Below are 15,338 nucleotides of genomic sequence, written 5' to 3'. Positions count from 1 at the left end.
CATGTGGTTTCACCAATTTTCAGATAAAGGACTGTAGTTTACTTTTTATCAAAACGAGGACTGAGGTTTTCAACTTTAGCAAAATAATGACTTTTTCGATTGATACTATTAAAATCACTCTTAACAACTTCAAAAATGACATATTTTAAGAACTACTAATATTTTAAGCAACTTTAATTCTTCAACTTTTTTATTTCGAGATTATTTAGATGATGTTTGGTAATGAGAGAGAAAGTTAATGTTTTGAGAGAGAAAGTTCCAAAAAAGATGATTTTCTAAAATCGAAAATGTAGTTCCATAGAAAATATGACATTGAACAACTTTAATTCTTGAAAATTTTCATTTTCAGGTCGTTAAAGATAGTTTTAATAGCATTATTAAAAGTGTGAAACCTCAGTCCTCGTTTTGATAAAAAGTAAACCACAGTCCTTTATCTGAAAATTAGTGAAACCACATGGGTTTTATTTGAACTTTCCCCTTTAATTTTTATTTGGATACATTAAATTTTTAATTCTTTATTTTTTTCATTTTATTAAGTCTTTGATAACAAAAAAAAAAGGCAAAAAGTATCCTGAGGTCCCTGATCTTTTATTGTTTGGTACATTAAGCTCTCGATCTTTTATTTAGATACATTGAGCCCCTGATCTTTCACCATTTGGTGCATTAAGCCCTCGATCTTTCATTTAGACACATTGAGTCATTGATCTTTCATATATGGGTGTATTAGGTCCTTCCATAAATCAATTAATATATAGGTTTATTAAGGGCATGTTTTGGTGTGACAACAAATGATGTTCTAAAAATAACAAATTCTAAAATAAAAAATATATTATACAAATTAATAAAAATAATTTAAATAAAAAATAAAAAATTTATTGAACACAATAAAACATTGTTTTCGATAATTATGCTCTAAAAATAAAAATAATGTTAAAATTGAAGCACATTTTGTGAAAATAAGAAGGGTGATTTTATCAATAACAAGTAACTACAAACAACTGTTCATGAAAAGAGCTTTTCGTGAAAAGCTCCAAAATGTTGCAGTATCCAGAGAAAATGCGAAACGCTGCAGTTATATAAACCTAACCAAACATGCCCTTAATAAACCTATATATTAATTGATTTATGGAAGGACCTAATACACCCATATATGAAAGATCAAGGGCTCAATGTGTGTAAATGAAAGATCGAGGGCTTAATGCACCAAACAATGAAAGATCAGGGGCCTCAGGATGCTTTTTGTCAAAAAAAAAAAAAGTAATTTTAAACATAAAATTTGATTAATATAAATATATATTTTTTTAAATTTGAATTTATCAATATTATGAGTAAAATCTCTCTTGGATGTTTATGAGTAAAATTTCTCTTGGATGTTAATATTAAAGGTAAAATTGCACTATTTTAGACGTAAGTGATAAGATTGCTCCTAGATATAAACATTAAATATATTTTTATACACTATTTGTAATATCATCTAACCAATCAGAATCAACCAGTTGATTTTGAATCAATTGATCATTGATCCGGTTCAATTGAATTTCTAATCGCGGTTTTAAAACATTGCATAAGGGTTTATTAATTTCGTTTAATTGTTATGGTTTGGTATTTGTTAGGCAAAAAGCATAATTAAGCCCTAGATTTTGCCTGTTTTAAGGATTAAGGTCTTAATCAATTATTTTTCACATTGAACCATTGATCATTAATTTTATTATGGATTTGACCCTTATTTAACTTTTCCGTCGAGTTTAGAAGGTGATAAGATCGATTTGATGATTCTAATACCGAAAATCACAAAATGGAAGAGGGGGGATCGAGTTTAGAAAAACATACTGAAAATTAATTTCAGTAATTTCTTGTTACTTTTTACTCTTTATCTATCTTCGTCAATAAACTCTTATTTTTATTTTTCCATATCAATAAGCCGAATCGCCCTAATGATGTGTGGTGTCCAAACTCGACAGAAAAGTTAAATAAGAGCCAAATTCATAACAAAATCAATGATCAATGACTCAATATGGAAAAATAATTAAAACACGTAAATTTTATGGATTTAATTATGCTTTTTTGCCTATTGGTTATTCTTACTTTACTTTTTTTTTTTTTTTGAAATAGAAAAGAAAAAAAAACAATTATTAAATGATTTTTTTAAACATTAATATGAAATTACTATATTGAAATACATAAGTACTTTTTGTAATAACAATATGAAATTAATTTGATTTTTTTTGTAATATATACTCACTATACCAGAATTGGTAAAGATAGTTTTTCATCCTCCAAGGCATTCTTTTCACCAAGTTATGATGATCTCTCCGACATCTTTTCCTAGAGAAAAGAAGATTCTTATTCATAGTTTTGGGCCTGATGGTCGACACACCTATATTTCACACATAGATGGTCATTTCATCTGGAATGTTCCTGGTAGTGGGATGTCTGATCCATCGTATACATGTGTAGAAGATCTTGATTCTGATGATGATTCTTGCGATATTTATTGATAGAATAATAAAAATTATTGAATAAATTATGAATTGATAAAAAAAATTATTAAATAATTATTATTAACCCAAAAAAATACATCATGAAAAATTACTAGCATAAACATATTTAATAAAAAAAATGAGTTTACATATGATTAATTATTAAGGTCGGTAATAAAAAAATGGTTGAAAATGTTGAATTCATGGCAAATGGGTTTGGATTAAAGGCTTTTTCCGAAAGCTCGACATGACAGACTCCTTCACCCTTAACATTATCTAGCAATCTTCTCGGTAGACAATTATGCATTTGATTTTTGCTGGTTGAAAATAATTATAAGAAGTTATTTCGTACGAATTACTTTCAAGTCACTCACTCACCATAATCTTTCAAACTCCATTAAGAAATATTCTTCGAATGACGTTAATATCAAGTTTGTTCACATTTATAGAGAATCTAATGCATGTGCTGATTTGATGGTTATAAAAACTTTTTTTTCCTTTTATGGACTATTGTCATCTTCAACCTTTCAGATATACTGCTAAAATCATTTAACACGATCTAACAGATATCAGTTTTAACCGTTGGATTGTTCCCTAGTTTGTTTTTATTTTTATTTTTCTTGTAACAAAAATAAAAGTAATGTATAATTGTTGGGAAGATATTATTAAAAACTAGTACTTGCTATATTATTATAAAAAAATTATTTGCTTTATTATTATAAATAAATATTAGCTATATTATATATCACATTATTGAGAGTTTCAAAGGGGATTCCCTTGTTAGGTCTACCCAGAAGAGAGATGTCCACCTCCTTGATTGGAGCAGGCCGAGAGAATGGGTGGTGAAATTGAACACGGATGACTCATGCCTCAATGATGGGAAGATTGCTGCCGGAGGTGTTCTTAGAGATGCTGAGGGAGCCTGGCTGTCTGGGTTCACCCAGAATCTGGGGATGGGCTCTTCCTTTTCAGCAGAGCTTTGGGGTATTCTCTCTGGTATAAAGCTTGCCAAGAGTCTGGGTTTGAAGATGTTATCTGTTGAATCTGATAACCTGGAGGCCATTAAAATGATTTATGATAATCATGCTATTTGTCTTAATAGTTGTAACCTTATCAAAACTATTAAAAGGCTCTGTTCCTCCTTTGAGTTCATAAAGTTCAGCCACATTTTCAGAGAGCAGAACCGAGTTGCTGATCGCTTGGCGGCGGCTGGTCATGAGGGGATGTTGGGCGTCACTATCCTTTCTGATCCTCCTATTTTTCTCTCTTCTCTTCTTTTAGAAGATAGGATTGGGGTTAGCTTTCCTAGGCTGATCCCAAGTTAGGTTTCGTTTTTATTGTTGTTTTTTCTTTTCCTGTTTCTACCAAAAAAAATATATCACATTGTAACAATGTAGATGCTTTTGCAAGTAAAATCTAGAACTTATGCTACATGTATGTATGGTCAATGTCAACTATTAAATTAAAAGAAGAAACCATCACATTGTTTTGCTTTATTAATTTATTATTTATTTATTTATCGATAACTTGTGAAATCTCTTTGATCGAAATCCTTTTTTTTGTGAGGTATTTTTAGGATTGATGGGGGACATTTTGATATTAAAGTCAGTATAATATTCGAGAAGATAATAAGAATAATTTCAAAAGTGTTATAGAACTAGTAAATGTAACTTTGATCTTAGGGTACTAGGGTATGTACAGGAATCTTCACATGCACCTTAATGAGTAAGTGAATTTGTTCATTCACCGTTAGATATAGGCTTATTAAATATAAGCTTCGGGATGCTTTGAATCTCCACCTTAGGATTCTAATAAGCCTAGATCTAACGGTGAATGAGCAAATTCTACATGCTCATTAAGGTGCATGTGATCAAGACTGAGGGTATTTATATAGATTTCTATAATTATATGGATGGTAATGAAGATGAATAGTTGTAAATTCATTATTCATTTAATGCTATTTACTAGCGGCATAATTACCTTCAAGAGGCATTTTACTTAGTTACATCTCTTGTGCCCTTCCTTGTAACAGATATGAGGCGTAACAACGGACCTTAACATATCCACCTTGGCGTATTCCTTATGTGGGGGGATACAACTACTTTAGCATTTGTATCCCTTCAAATGACACATGGCTCGTTATGATGCTGGCTGCACCTTCACTTTTTGTATTATTTCCATATTACTCATTTGATAATATTTTGGATGTCATCAGAAGTCCCTAAAAGGTTGAAAAAGCCCTTTAAGGTTGTCTGTCTTCCTACCGTGTAAGGGACATTCATTGCGTTGTCAGATGTGTTTCTCCATACCAATCAAGAATAACCATGTCACACACGACTTTTTTTGGCGCTGGTTGCCTATATGGTGTTTTTTCATCCAAAAAACCATTTTACTTTGCCTTTCATTTTTATTTCTTCGTCTCCTACTACTTTCTTAGAATTCCTCCGACTGCCAATTTCTGTGTGCTTTCATCACTGACTCTAATTCTTCATCGTCTACACAAATCATTATTTTATACATAATTTATTTTAATTATAAATATTACCATAAAATTTTATCAATATTAGACAATTAAATCAATTTTTTATATTTAAAAAGTAAGGGTATCAAAGAGGTGTAAAAAATTAGCAACATTACCATAACCATTTAAACAACATTTGTTACTCCAATGCAAAACACTCTTTCAAGTACCCTCCACCTCATCAAGTACCATTCCAAGCACCTTGCATTGAAATGCTCTAAGCATCTCCAACAACCTCTTATTTTGCCTCTTAAGTTAAAATTTAAGGAGAAAGAATTAAAAATCAGCTCCAATAGCCTCTTAGTGGCTCCCTCAAATCACTAAGAGTATCTTCATCATCTCTATTAATAGTAGATCTGGGCATGGGCCGGACTCGGCCGAACTCGATCGGGCCTGTCAGGCTTTTAATAAAGCACGACGAGCCCAAACCCAGCACAACTCGCAAGAAATTTAGTCGGGCTCGGACTGGGCTCGGGCTTAAGATATGAATCCCAAACCCGCCCATCCAAACCTATCTGTATAATACAATTAAATTTAAAATGTTTATAAAAATATATTTATGTTTATATTTATATATTATAATTTGTTATATATCACATCAAACTTAAGTTATTTATATTTATAAAAATATATTATAATTTATATACATATATATAGTATATCGGGCCGGACCGGATTGGGTCAATGTAAAATTCATAAAGCCCAAACCCACTCATTTTTTGGCGGGTTTATATGGGTTTGGGTCGGCCAAGCCTGATAACAATTTCATGTGTCCAAGCCCGGCTAAATGGATCTGGGAGTGGACGGGCTCGCCGGTCTAATTAATAGAGACCTCTCTCCACCTCTTAGTAACTTCTTAATTCATTTTTTTATTAATAATTTATTATTGGAGAGTCTCTCTCCTCATACTATTGGTAAATATAACAATACAGTAATCTTAATAAGAAAATAATACTCCATTTGTTCGACAATACATGTCTTGTAAGGTTAATGCACACTAATTAAAAAATGCAATTAATTTTAACTAAAAGACTTTGTCACTCTTGTATTAATTGCATCCATTAATAAATTTATTTACTCCTAAAGCAAAAAGTCAACTTAAATAGGGGTATATTTGGTAAAAGTAAATTAATGTGTATAGATTGAAGTAAAATGTCATGTATTGTGGAAAAAAATTCTCTAGAAAGACATATATTGTGGAACGGATGGAGTAATAACGAGTGAAATACAGAGTATTGTTGGAGATGATATATATTAGTCACTCTTAAATTACTAAGAGTCAATTATTTATATTATTTTTAGAGAGTGTACTAAGAGTCTCTTAGAGATGCTCTAATAAGTGAGAAAATGATAAACACGTGAAGTGACACGATTCATGACTGAGGGCCCGTTTGTTTTACCTACTGTTTGCTGTTACAATTTGCTATTGGATAAAACCGTTTTTCCAAAAAAAGGATTCTTTGCTTTTATGAAATGCTACTTTTCAGTTGTAAAAGACAAACAGAAAGTCAGTAACTAAACATCTAATTCTCCATTTTGAAGTGAAAAGACAAATATGAGAATGAAAAGGAGCTGCTAAACACCTTTGAGAAAATATTTTAATAAATTATTTTTTAAATTGACTCAACTTATCAATGTTCGGAGTAAATTTCTCTTTACCACCAATATTAGGAGTACAATTTTAACGTTGGAGATAAAATTTTTTTTTTTGGCTTAATAGACACCCAACCCTTCTAAACTTGTAACTTTTTTTCACCTGGCCCCCTCAATTTAGGGGACAATCTCTCAACCCCCTCAACTTTCCAAAAACATCACATACGGCCCCTTACACCCCTATGTTCGGTCAAAATATTGACCAGTGTAAAAAACGCACTTGACTGTTGACCATACCAATGCCACGTGTCATTTTTTTATTAAATTTTTCCAAGTGATTTTTGTATGCGAGGTGTTGTCGCTGTTTGTCGTCGCAACCTTATCGAGGTGCTGAGATTGACGGTAGTGGTCGTCGAGGTGAAATCACTTGGAAAAATTTAATAAAAAAGTGACACGTGGCATTGGTGAGGTCAACGTTCAAGCGCGTTTTCTACACGGGTTAATATTTTGACCGAACATAGAGGTGCAAGAAGCTGTATGTGATGTTTTTGGAGAGTTGGAGGGTTGAGAGGTTGTCCCTTAAATTGAGGGCGCCAGGTGAAAAAAAGTTACAAATTTAGGAGATTGGATGCCTATTAAGTTTTTTTTTTTTTTTTTTCATCTTATCCGATCAAAACACCAATTGATTCCTTAATTCAAATTTTAATGTGTTGGTAAAAAATAATTAGTAGTGCCGGTTGGGAGAAAGTTCAAGTGACAGATCAGATGCCTTAAATAGCGTGACGAAAAACATCTTCTGACAAAAAATAAAAATAAAAGCACTCCGTTTTTACAATTTAGCCCCTTTTTTTTGGCTTAATATCCATTTACACCCTTAAATTTGATATGTTTCTCTATTAGAATCCTGAACTTTTAAAATAACTTATCATACACTTATGATAAGATATAAAAATATTTCTAACATTTACCGCTAGAAACAATTTTACCCCTAATATACAAAATGGTGCAATTTTATCCCTAATGTTGGCACCTAGGAGCAATTTTACTCCTAACATGGTCAAATTAGACCAGTTTGAAAATAATTCATCAAACTATCTCATCGATTATGGATTTTATCATATACACTCTATATGCGAGTCATTTTATTACTAATTTGTAATATATCATAACTATATGATTAGACGTGAAAAAAATTATAAAAAAATTAAAAAATATACTGTCTATTATACGAGTTGGATAAAAAAAATTAAAATATTTTATCGAATTTATAAATATTAATCTCCAATTCTATTATTAAACCATAAAAAATATGAAATCTTTTTTTTTTTAAAATCAAACTGATATGTAATTAGTGCAGAATGAAGAACAAAATATATGTGTTTTATAATAATATCTAAAATTGACCAAACTTGACAATATTAGGGACAAAATTACCCTTGACTACCAATATTAGAAGTAAAATTACACTATTCTATATGTTCTGGGTAAAATTACTTCTGTCTGTAAACGTTAGGGGTATTTTTGCACATTATCCCCTTATAGTTAATTGGTGTTAAAAACCCATCACGCATTTATAGTTGGCTTTAAAAACCTATCACACATATATAGTTAGTTTATTTAGACCTCATACACACAAAATCGTTAATCTGTTATATTTGACAGTTGAGGTGGGATGCGTGCTATAGGAAAAAACAAGACAAACACGTAAGTTCGTTTTGTACGCCGCCTCATCTATCAAAATGACAAATCAATGATTTTGTATGTAGCAGGTCTGAATGAACTAATTATAGGTGTGTGTTAGATTTTTAAAATCAACTATAAGTGTATGATATATTTTTAAAGCTAACTATAAACATCAGATAGATTATTTTAAAAGTTCATAGTGGCAATAGGTAAAACGTGCCAAGTTTATGGGCCTAAATATGCATTAAGCCATTTATTTTATGTTTGCTATTTAATGCCCCAAATTACTTATCACCGCTCCCTCTTGGACATTTTTACCCTTTTCATTTTTTCATTCAAAAACTTAATATCTTCTATCTCCCGAGCCAAAAATTGGATTTCTGAAAAATGGACCCAAGAACGTCGAGAAAATCGAATAACTACAGTTCCTATTTACATTGATTGAAATTCGTCTAAAAAAACTAACTGATCCAATTAGTATAAAAAATCATCCAAATTGTGTTAAACGGGTGATCCACACCATCTGGCCTAGGCAGAAACGGATGAACTTCCCATTACGGATAGTTCATCCGTTTCTGCTTAGGTCACGTAGTGTGAATCACCCATTTAGTATGTATTCAACGAGTTTTATCTCCGAATCTGGAGACGGAACTCGTATTATCTCCGAATCTGGAGACGGAACTCGTATTTTTGATTCGATTTTCAAATAAAAATACTTATCCGAGGAATTATTAGTCTTTTTCCTTTACCGTGTTTAAGTCCCATAAATGTTGTTCGAGTTTTTGAATTTCGAAGAAATTTGAGAGAATTTCAGTTTTTCAGTTTAAAAAATAAAAAGGGCAAAAGTGTGAAAGAAGGGACGGTGATAAATAATTTGGGTGCGGTGAATAGCAATCCACAAAATATAGGATTAAAAAGTATGTTGAGTAAAAATGAAAGGACTAAAACACTATTTACCCAAACAAGAAATAATGACAAGTGCTTAAAAAGCCAACACTCAGTATTGGCACGTGCGTCCCCATTGTTTTTAACACGTGCAAGCACTCTCCCTCCTTCCCATTCGTTATTTCCATTCCACCCCCCACATACACTCTCTCTCTCCATCTCTCTCATCATTTTTCTTCGCTCTATCTCTTCGCCTTGTCTCCGCCTCTCCTGCCGCCGCTATTTTTATGCCCTAAAATGACTTTCTTATCGTCCGTACATCTTCGCGCCACTGATTGTTTCACCGGTTTCCATCGACATACGAGGTAAATCGAATTTTCTTTGCAATTTTATCATTTTTTTTGGGGTAAAAATGGTGTTGATTCCAGGTTTAAATGGAAATTGGAGCTTCTTCTTGTTTGATAACTGAGAAGCTGCAAGAAAATAAGCGAATTCATGGAATTTTGCTTTGTTGCGTTGAGTTTGAGGTCTGTGTTTGTTGTTGAGTTAAGATTCGTTGATTTGGTGACTAAGATGAATTGGAATTTTCTACTTTTTTAGTCAATTTATTCGGTTCTGTACTTCTCTTTCTCTTCATTTTTTAAGCAGATGAAACAGTGGAGTTTATCGAGGTTCGTTTTCTGATGAATGAGCTTCTTTGGTATTTCCGTGATTGGATTTTTCATCTTTGTTTTTGCCGAAAAAGGCAGTCATCAAGCTTTATTCCTTTCCTTTCCTTTCCAGCCCCCAAAAAATTGTGTTCACATTATGGTTTTAGCCGTATACTTCTCTTCTGTTTTGTTGCTATAAGCTGGAAGACTCTGTTTCGATTCATTCATTTGCTCGACAGGTTTCAACCTGGTTTGTTGTGGGCAGGTTAAATTTCAGATGCGTAGTTTCTGAATTAATCACAATTTTTTATGGTTTTATATTGCTCGAATCTTAGTTTTTTTTTCCTTCACCACTGTTCCTATTGTTTCCTACTCAAGTTTTCTTTGGTGTGATGTTTTAATTAGGTTTGTTGGGTGAACTTGATTTATTTGATTTAAGAGCGGATTTTTTGAGTATTGGGTAACTTAATTCAGTGTGTAAGTTGCTATTCTCTGGTTTCTGTTATTCATTTTTTTTCAAGTTCAATAGGAAGTGAAAAAGAAGCTTTCTTATTGATATCTGAAAAAAGTGGAAATATCAGGCTATTAAGTTTAATTTTAGATTCCATGCCCAGATCTATAAGCAGATCCATTGAAAACTGTTTATATTTGCCTTTGGTTAAACAGAACAGAACAGATTTATATTTATATTTTCCTTTCCCCTCTATTGGGCAATGCATATGTCTTACTCAAGTTTATACTTTTGATTGGTTGCTAACTATAAACATTGAAAATATAAATGCTGTTTGCTGATGGCTTTATAAATATTCCAGATAAATATAAAAAAAGGTGTCCTTGTCTAGAAAAAATCCTGTGGCATATCAGAAAAAATGGCTCTTTGAGAATATCATCTATTTAGCCAAGGTTACGAAAGGCTTGGATCGGAGTACGAGATTTCGTTTTTGAAGCTCTTGATTTTTTTTAGCGTTTTAGGCGAGGCATTAAGGATATGTATGCTTGAGTTTTGGAATTGTAATTTTTTTCCATCCCGCAGTTGTGTACTTTCTGCATGTTTGAGTGACCTAGCAGCTAATCTGTCCTTGCTCATTCCTGGTTGTTATATTGCTATATTATATTCTTATTTTCTGACCTGTGGCTTTCCTTTCCTAGATCTCAAGTTGCCAGTATGCTTTTGATGCTTGCAAGTTGCATCTAGTTCTTACTCTACTTTTGGCGTATGATCAAAGGTGTGTTCAACTTTCTTTCATCCCAACTTTGTAATACTTATCCAGAATTTATTCTTGTTATGCTTCTTATAGAATTTTGCATTTATGCTCAAATTGCGAATACTTTTTCTTTTAGTCGCAACGAGCTTATGTTAAAAGTTGCCAACCAAATGGCTTTCATATACTAACAGCCTCTTTCTTGTATTATTATAATTGATTTCTTACCTTTAGGCACTGATTTATATTGTATATGTACCTTTTCTGAAACTAGTTTCAATTTCCTTAACCTAACGGGTTCTAGGATTATACCATGATCATTTTTATATGATATGATACTCTTTCTACATTGTAGAATTTTTTTTAAGTTCATTTTGAAAGATTTGTAATGGTACAACAGTTAATTATGATCTCATTTCTACTTTTAGGCACTGATTTTGTGATATGATATTCTAAAATGCAGAATGATTTGTAAGCTTACGAGGAAAAGATTTCTGCTGTCATACTAGCTAATTCCAGTGATAGTTCTACTTTTAAGCACTGATTTTGATGATATGTTACATCCAATGTAAAATGATTTAAAAAAAAAATCTTCTTTGGGAAGAATTTCTGCTGGTGTGTAGACAAGTCCCTTACTTTATGTAGTGTGTGTTTATGTTGCATGACTGCTGACATTTTGGCTGATGCTTTTGATGGTTCTAGCTTTAGTTTCTTGGTCATGTGATTTAGCTCAGATTCTTTAATTTCAGTCACCAAGTCATGTACTTCTGTGTCTTAAAAACAGCAACAGCTTTAGTTCTTTTTGGCTCTCTTGAACATTTTTATTCTTTGTTAACTTTTCTCAGACATCTGCTCATAAAGTTAGATTATGTGACTTAAGCTCTGGAATTTTTATGTTGATCAATATTAGTAGCATTGAGTTTTAGCTAGGTTTAACTATTTTTTTCTTATTTTGTAATTTTGAAACAGGATGGTTGGCTGCAGGTTTATTGGAATGAAGGGTTTCATTCTACAGAGAGTCATGTTCATCAGTTGCTAGTAATCAGCAAGTTTGTTTTAAATTTACAACAAAATGGATCGTTGTGATACTTCTGGATTCGTAAGCGGGGGTGGGATGTCCTTCATAGACCACTAACCCTAGTTTTGTAGCTAATTTTATTAACCCCAGAAGTCAGGTGTCTGTTCATTAGTTGTTTATAGGTTTGGAATTCACTTTTGATTTTAGTCATTGTTTCATGGAGAACAAGTTCCAGAACTTGAGATTTGCTGCTAATTATCCCTCAAATGCATTCAAGATTTTGGTCAGTCCAATGCAAGTTGGAGGAGCTCTGCCTGAATATTGTGCAGATACCGACTTACGTCTTGATTCCCCCGGTTCTTCTGTCACTTGCATGCCTCCTTCAAAGGGAATAAAACGGAAATGGAATTTGATTGATGGATCCATGGGTCAACATGTTGGCTCTTCCTTATCTCTTGGGCTCGGTCGCCCATCAAGTTCCTCAGATAGCAAGGGAAGTTCAGCAACTGCTTGCACAACAATGTCTTCAGCAAAAGAAACTGATGAGGAGTCCTCAATGGATCTTGAGTTGGATTTTTCCCTCCATCTTGGCAACGAAAAGATGCTGAGTCCAAAGAAATTTGTTAGATCAAATCTTAAAGGACTGGAATTGCAGCGGAAGGTTGACCTGGAGTTGAGTCTTTCTACTGGGCCTTCAGAATCCGGTATTACTAATGTCTTTCCAGGCTCTACTCCACTGGAATTTAGCATGGAGATGCCTCTTGCCTTTGGTGGGGTTTCCAATGTGGATGAAGGAGCAACATCATGTAGTTGGAAAACAGGGATTGCATTCGCTGCTTCACAGAACAAAGAGGCGAGTTTCTGCCTCAATCAGACTCCAAGAACTTGTGATCCAACTTCAATTGTTCCAGATCTCTCATCTAGTGTAATAACAACACCAAACAGTTCAGTCACCTGTACTTCTGGGATAACACAGCGGCGACAGCAGCAACAACTACAGCAACAACAACGCAATTCTATATCCAAATTGTGTCAGATTGAGGGATGTGGAAAGGGAGCCAGAGGTGCTTCTGGCCGTTGTATCTCCCATGGTGGTGGCCGGAGGTGTCAAAAGCATGGCTGCCACAAGGGAGCTGAGGGACGTACTGTGTACTGCAAAGCCCACGGGGGTGGCCGACGATGTGAATTTCTTGGGTGCACTAAAAGTGCAGAAGGACGCACAGATTATTGTATTGCCCATGGTGGTGGTCGAAGATGCAGTCGTGAAGGTTGCACTCGGGCAGCAAGAGGCAAATCAGGATTGTGCATTCGACATGGTGGTGGGAAGAGATGTCAGAAAGAAGATTGCACAAAAAGTGCAGAAGGTCTCTCTGGCCTTTGCATCTCTCATGGAGGCGGCCGCCGATGCCAAGCTACAGGATGTACTAAAGGTGCACAAGGGAGCACTATGTTCTGCAAAGCACATGGTGGCGGCAAACGCTGCACAGCACCAGGTTGTACCAAGGGTGCTGAAGGGAGTACTCCTTTCTGCAAGGGTCATGGAGGAGGCAAAAGGTGTGCCTTCCATGGTGGCGGAATTTGTACGAAGAGTGTCCATGGAGGGACTAATTTCTGCGTGGCACACGGGGGTGGCAAGAGGTGCGCTATACCTGACTGTACCAAGAGTGCAAGAGGACGAACAGATTATTGTGTCCGTCACGGTGGTGGTAAAAGATGCAAATCCGAAGGCTGTGGCAAAAGCGCACAAGGCAGTACAGATTTCTGCAAAGCACATGGTGGTGGAAAGAGATGCTCGTGGGGCCATCCCGGGTCAGAATACGGTGTCCAAACTACTGATCCTTGTAATTCATTCGCAAGGGGCAAAACAGGTCTCTGTGCACTCCATAGCGGCTTAGTACAGGATAAGAGGGTTCACGGTGGTGCCACATTAGGACCCATGATCCATGACCCTAAAGTCACCCACCTTGAGAAAATGAAAGAACTAGCCACCGTTGACGACATGAATGTTGATATTGCCAACAAAGCTGCTGATTTGAAACATTTTGGTTATCCAAATGTTCACATACCTGTTCAGGAAACAGCACCCGTCTTCATACCAGAAGGCAGAGTGCACGGTGGCAGTTTGATGGCAATGCTGGGCGGTGGTGGTGGTTCTTCCGGACCCAGCATTGGCTCAACCAGCAACCAAACTCTACCTGGTGATTCATCACAGCAACCCAGAAAATCTCGCATGATGCCGCAAAGCTGGATGTAAGTTTCTTTCTTTCTTTCTTCCTTACCCCCTTGTGTTTTCGATTTAACATAGCGGATGGAGTTTATTGGCCTGATCTGTTGGTGTTCTGTAGCTTGTTCTCATTAGTGGCAAGAAAATTAGACCACAAATCTGTGTGATAATTTGGAAAATCAATTAGAAATTTGTTAGGATCGAGTCGGTCAGATGGTTCTGGAGTTGTTCACTGTAAATATCTATATATGATCAGCAGTTGGTTATGTATGCAGATGCAGGTTATTGCCTGTCAGTTTGTCAAACATTTTGGCATTAATAATTTTTGTAGGTGTACCATCTTTATTATTGTTTTGTGTATGCGGATTTCGTTATTGGTTGTCGAAAGTAAAAAAAAAAAAGTTTGCAAACTCGGGTATGTTATGTGATTTGTGTCGCTAGTTGAAGGATTTGTGAGCCATATTTTTTTTGGGATAAGGGTTAAATTTGCCTAACGATTTTTGGGAAGTGCATATTTGACCTTAACATACGAAATGTTATAAATTTAACCGTAATGTTTCTAAGTAAGATTAATTTTAGCTTATGTTATCGAAAATTTGAAAAATGTCGTAAGATGTTCCAAACAAATTTATCGATGTGATTATCTACATTTTTGTTTAGTTATTTGTAACTATATTAGTAACACTGTGATTAATAATGTGAATTGCTAAATATCACGTCTTTTTTACTAGTTACCGCCTTCATTTGGACATTTTTGTCCTTCTCATAATTTTGATTAAAAATTAAAAATTCTCTCTCCAAAATCACAAATCCAAATAATAATAATTGAAATTATGAAAATAATTAATGTGACAACTAAAATCCTGAAAATGGATGATTACGAGTTGTAAACATTAAAATTTACGTTTTTTGGTCAAAAAATTTATGAAAATAATGCATATTTTTTGTGATGATTTTACAATTTTCGTACAAAAAAGTGAAAATTTTTGCATTTTCGTCACTAATAATGAAACAATGAACTGGGTGGATCCAGCACCCAGGCTGGGCTGGGCAGATCGAGGAAAAGGGTAAAATTGTTCATA

The 15,338-nt window shown here is 34.1% G+C and overlaps 1 protein-coding gene across 1 annotated transcript; it reads left to right on the top strand.

Moving 5' to 3' along the window:
• Positions 1–9,337: 9,337 nt before the first annotated feature.
• LOC136211113 (uncharacterized) lies at positions 9,338–14,604 on the top strand. The gene is made up of 3 exons (XM_066002654.1): positions 9,338–9,527; positions 10,962–11,038; positions 11,984–14,604. Exon 3 carries the CDS (start codon positions 12,250–12,252, stop codon positions 14,284–14,286), a length of 2,037 nt encoding a protein of 678 aa, XP_065858726.1. The 5' UTR covers positions 9,338–9,527; positions 10,962–11,038; positions 11,984–12,249; the 3' UTR covers positions 14,287–14,604.
• Positions 14,605–15,338: the final 734 nt, after the last annotated feature.

This window comes from Euphorbia lathyris, chromosome 1 (assembly GCF_963576675.1).
Source record: "Euphorbia lathyris chromosome 1, ddEupLath1.1, whole genome shotgun sequence".
Taxonomy (NCBI): Eukaryota; Viridiplantae; Streptophyta; class Magnoliopsida; order Malpighiales; family Euphorbiaceae; genus Euphorbia; species Euphorbia lathyris.
This window is presented reverse-complemented; position numbering and strand designations above follow the sequence as displayed.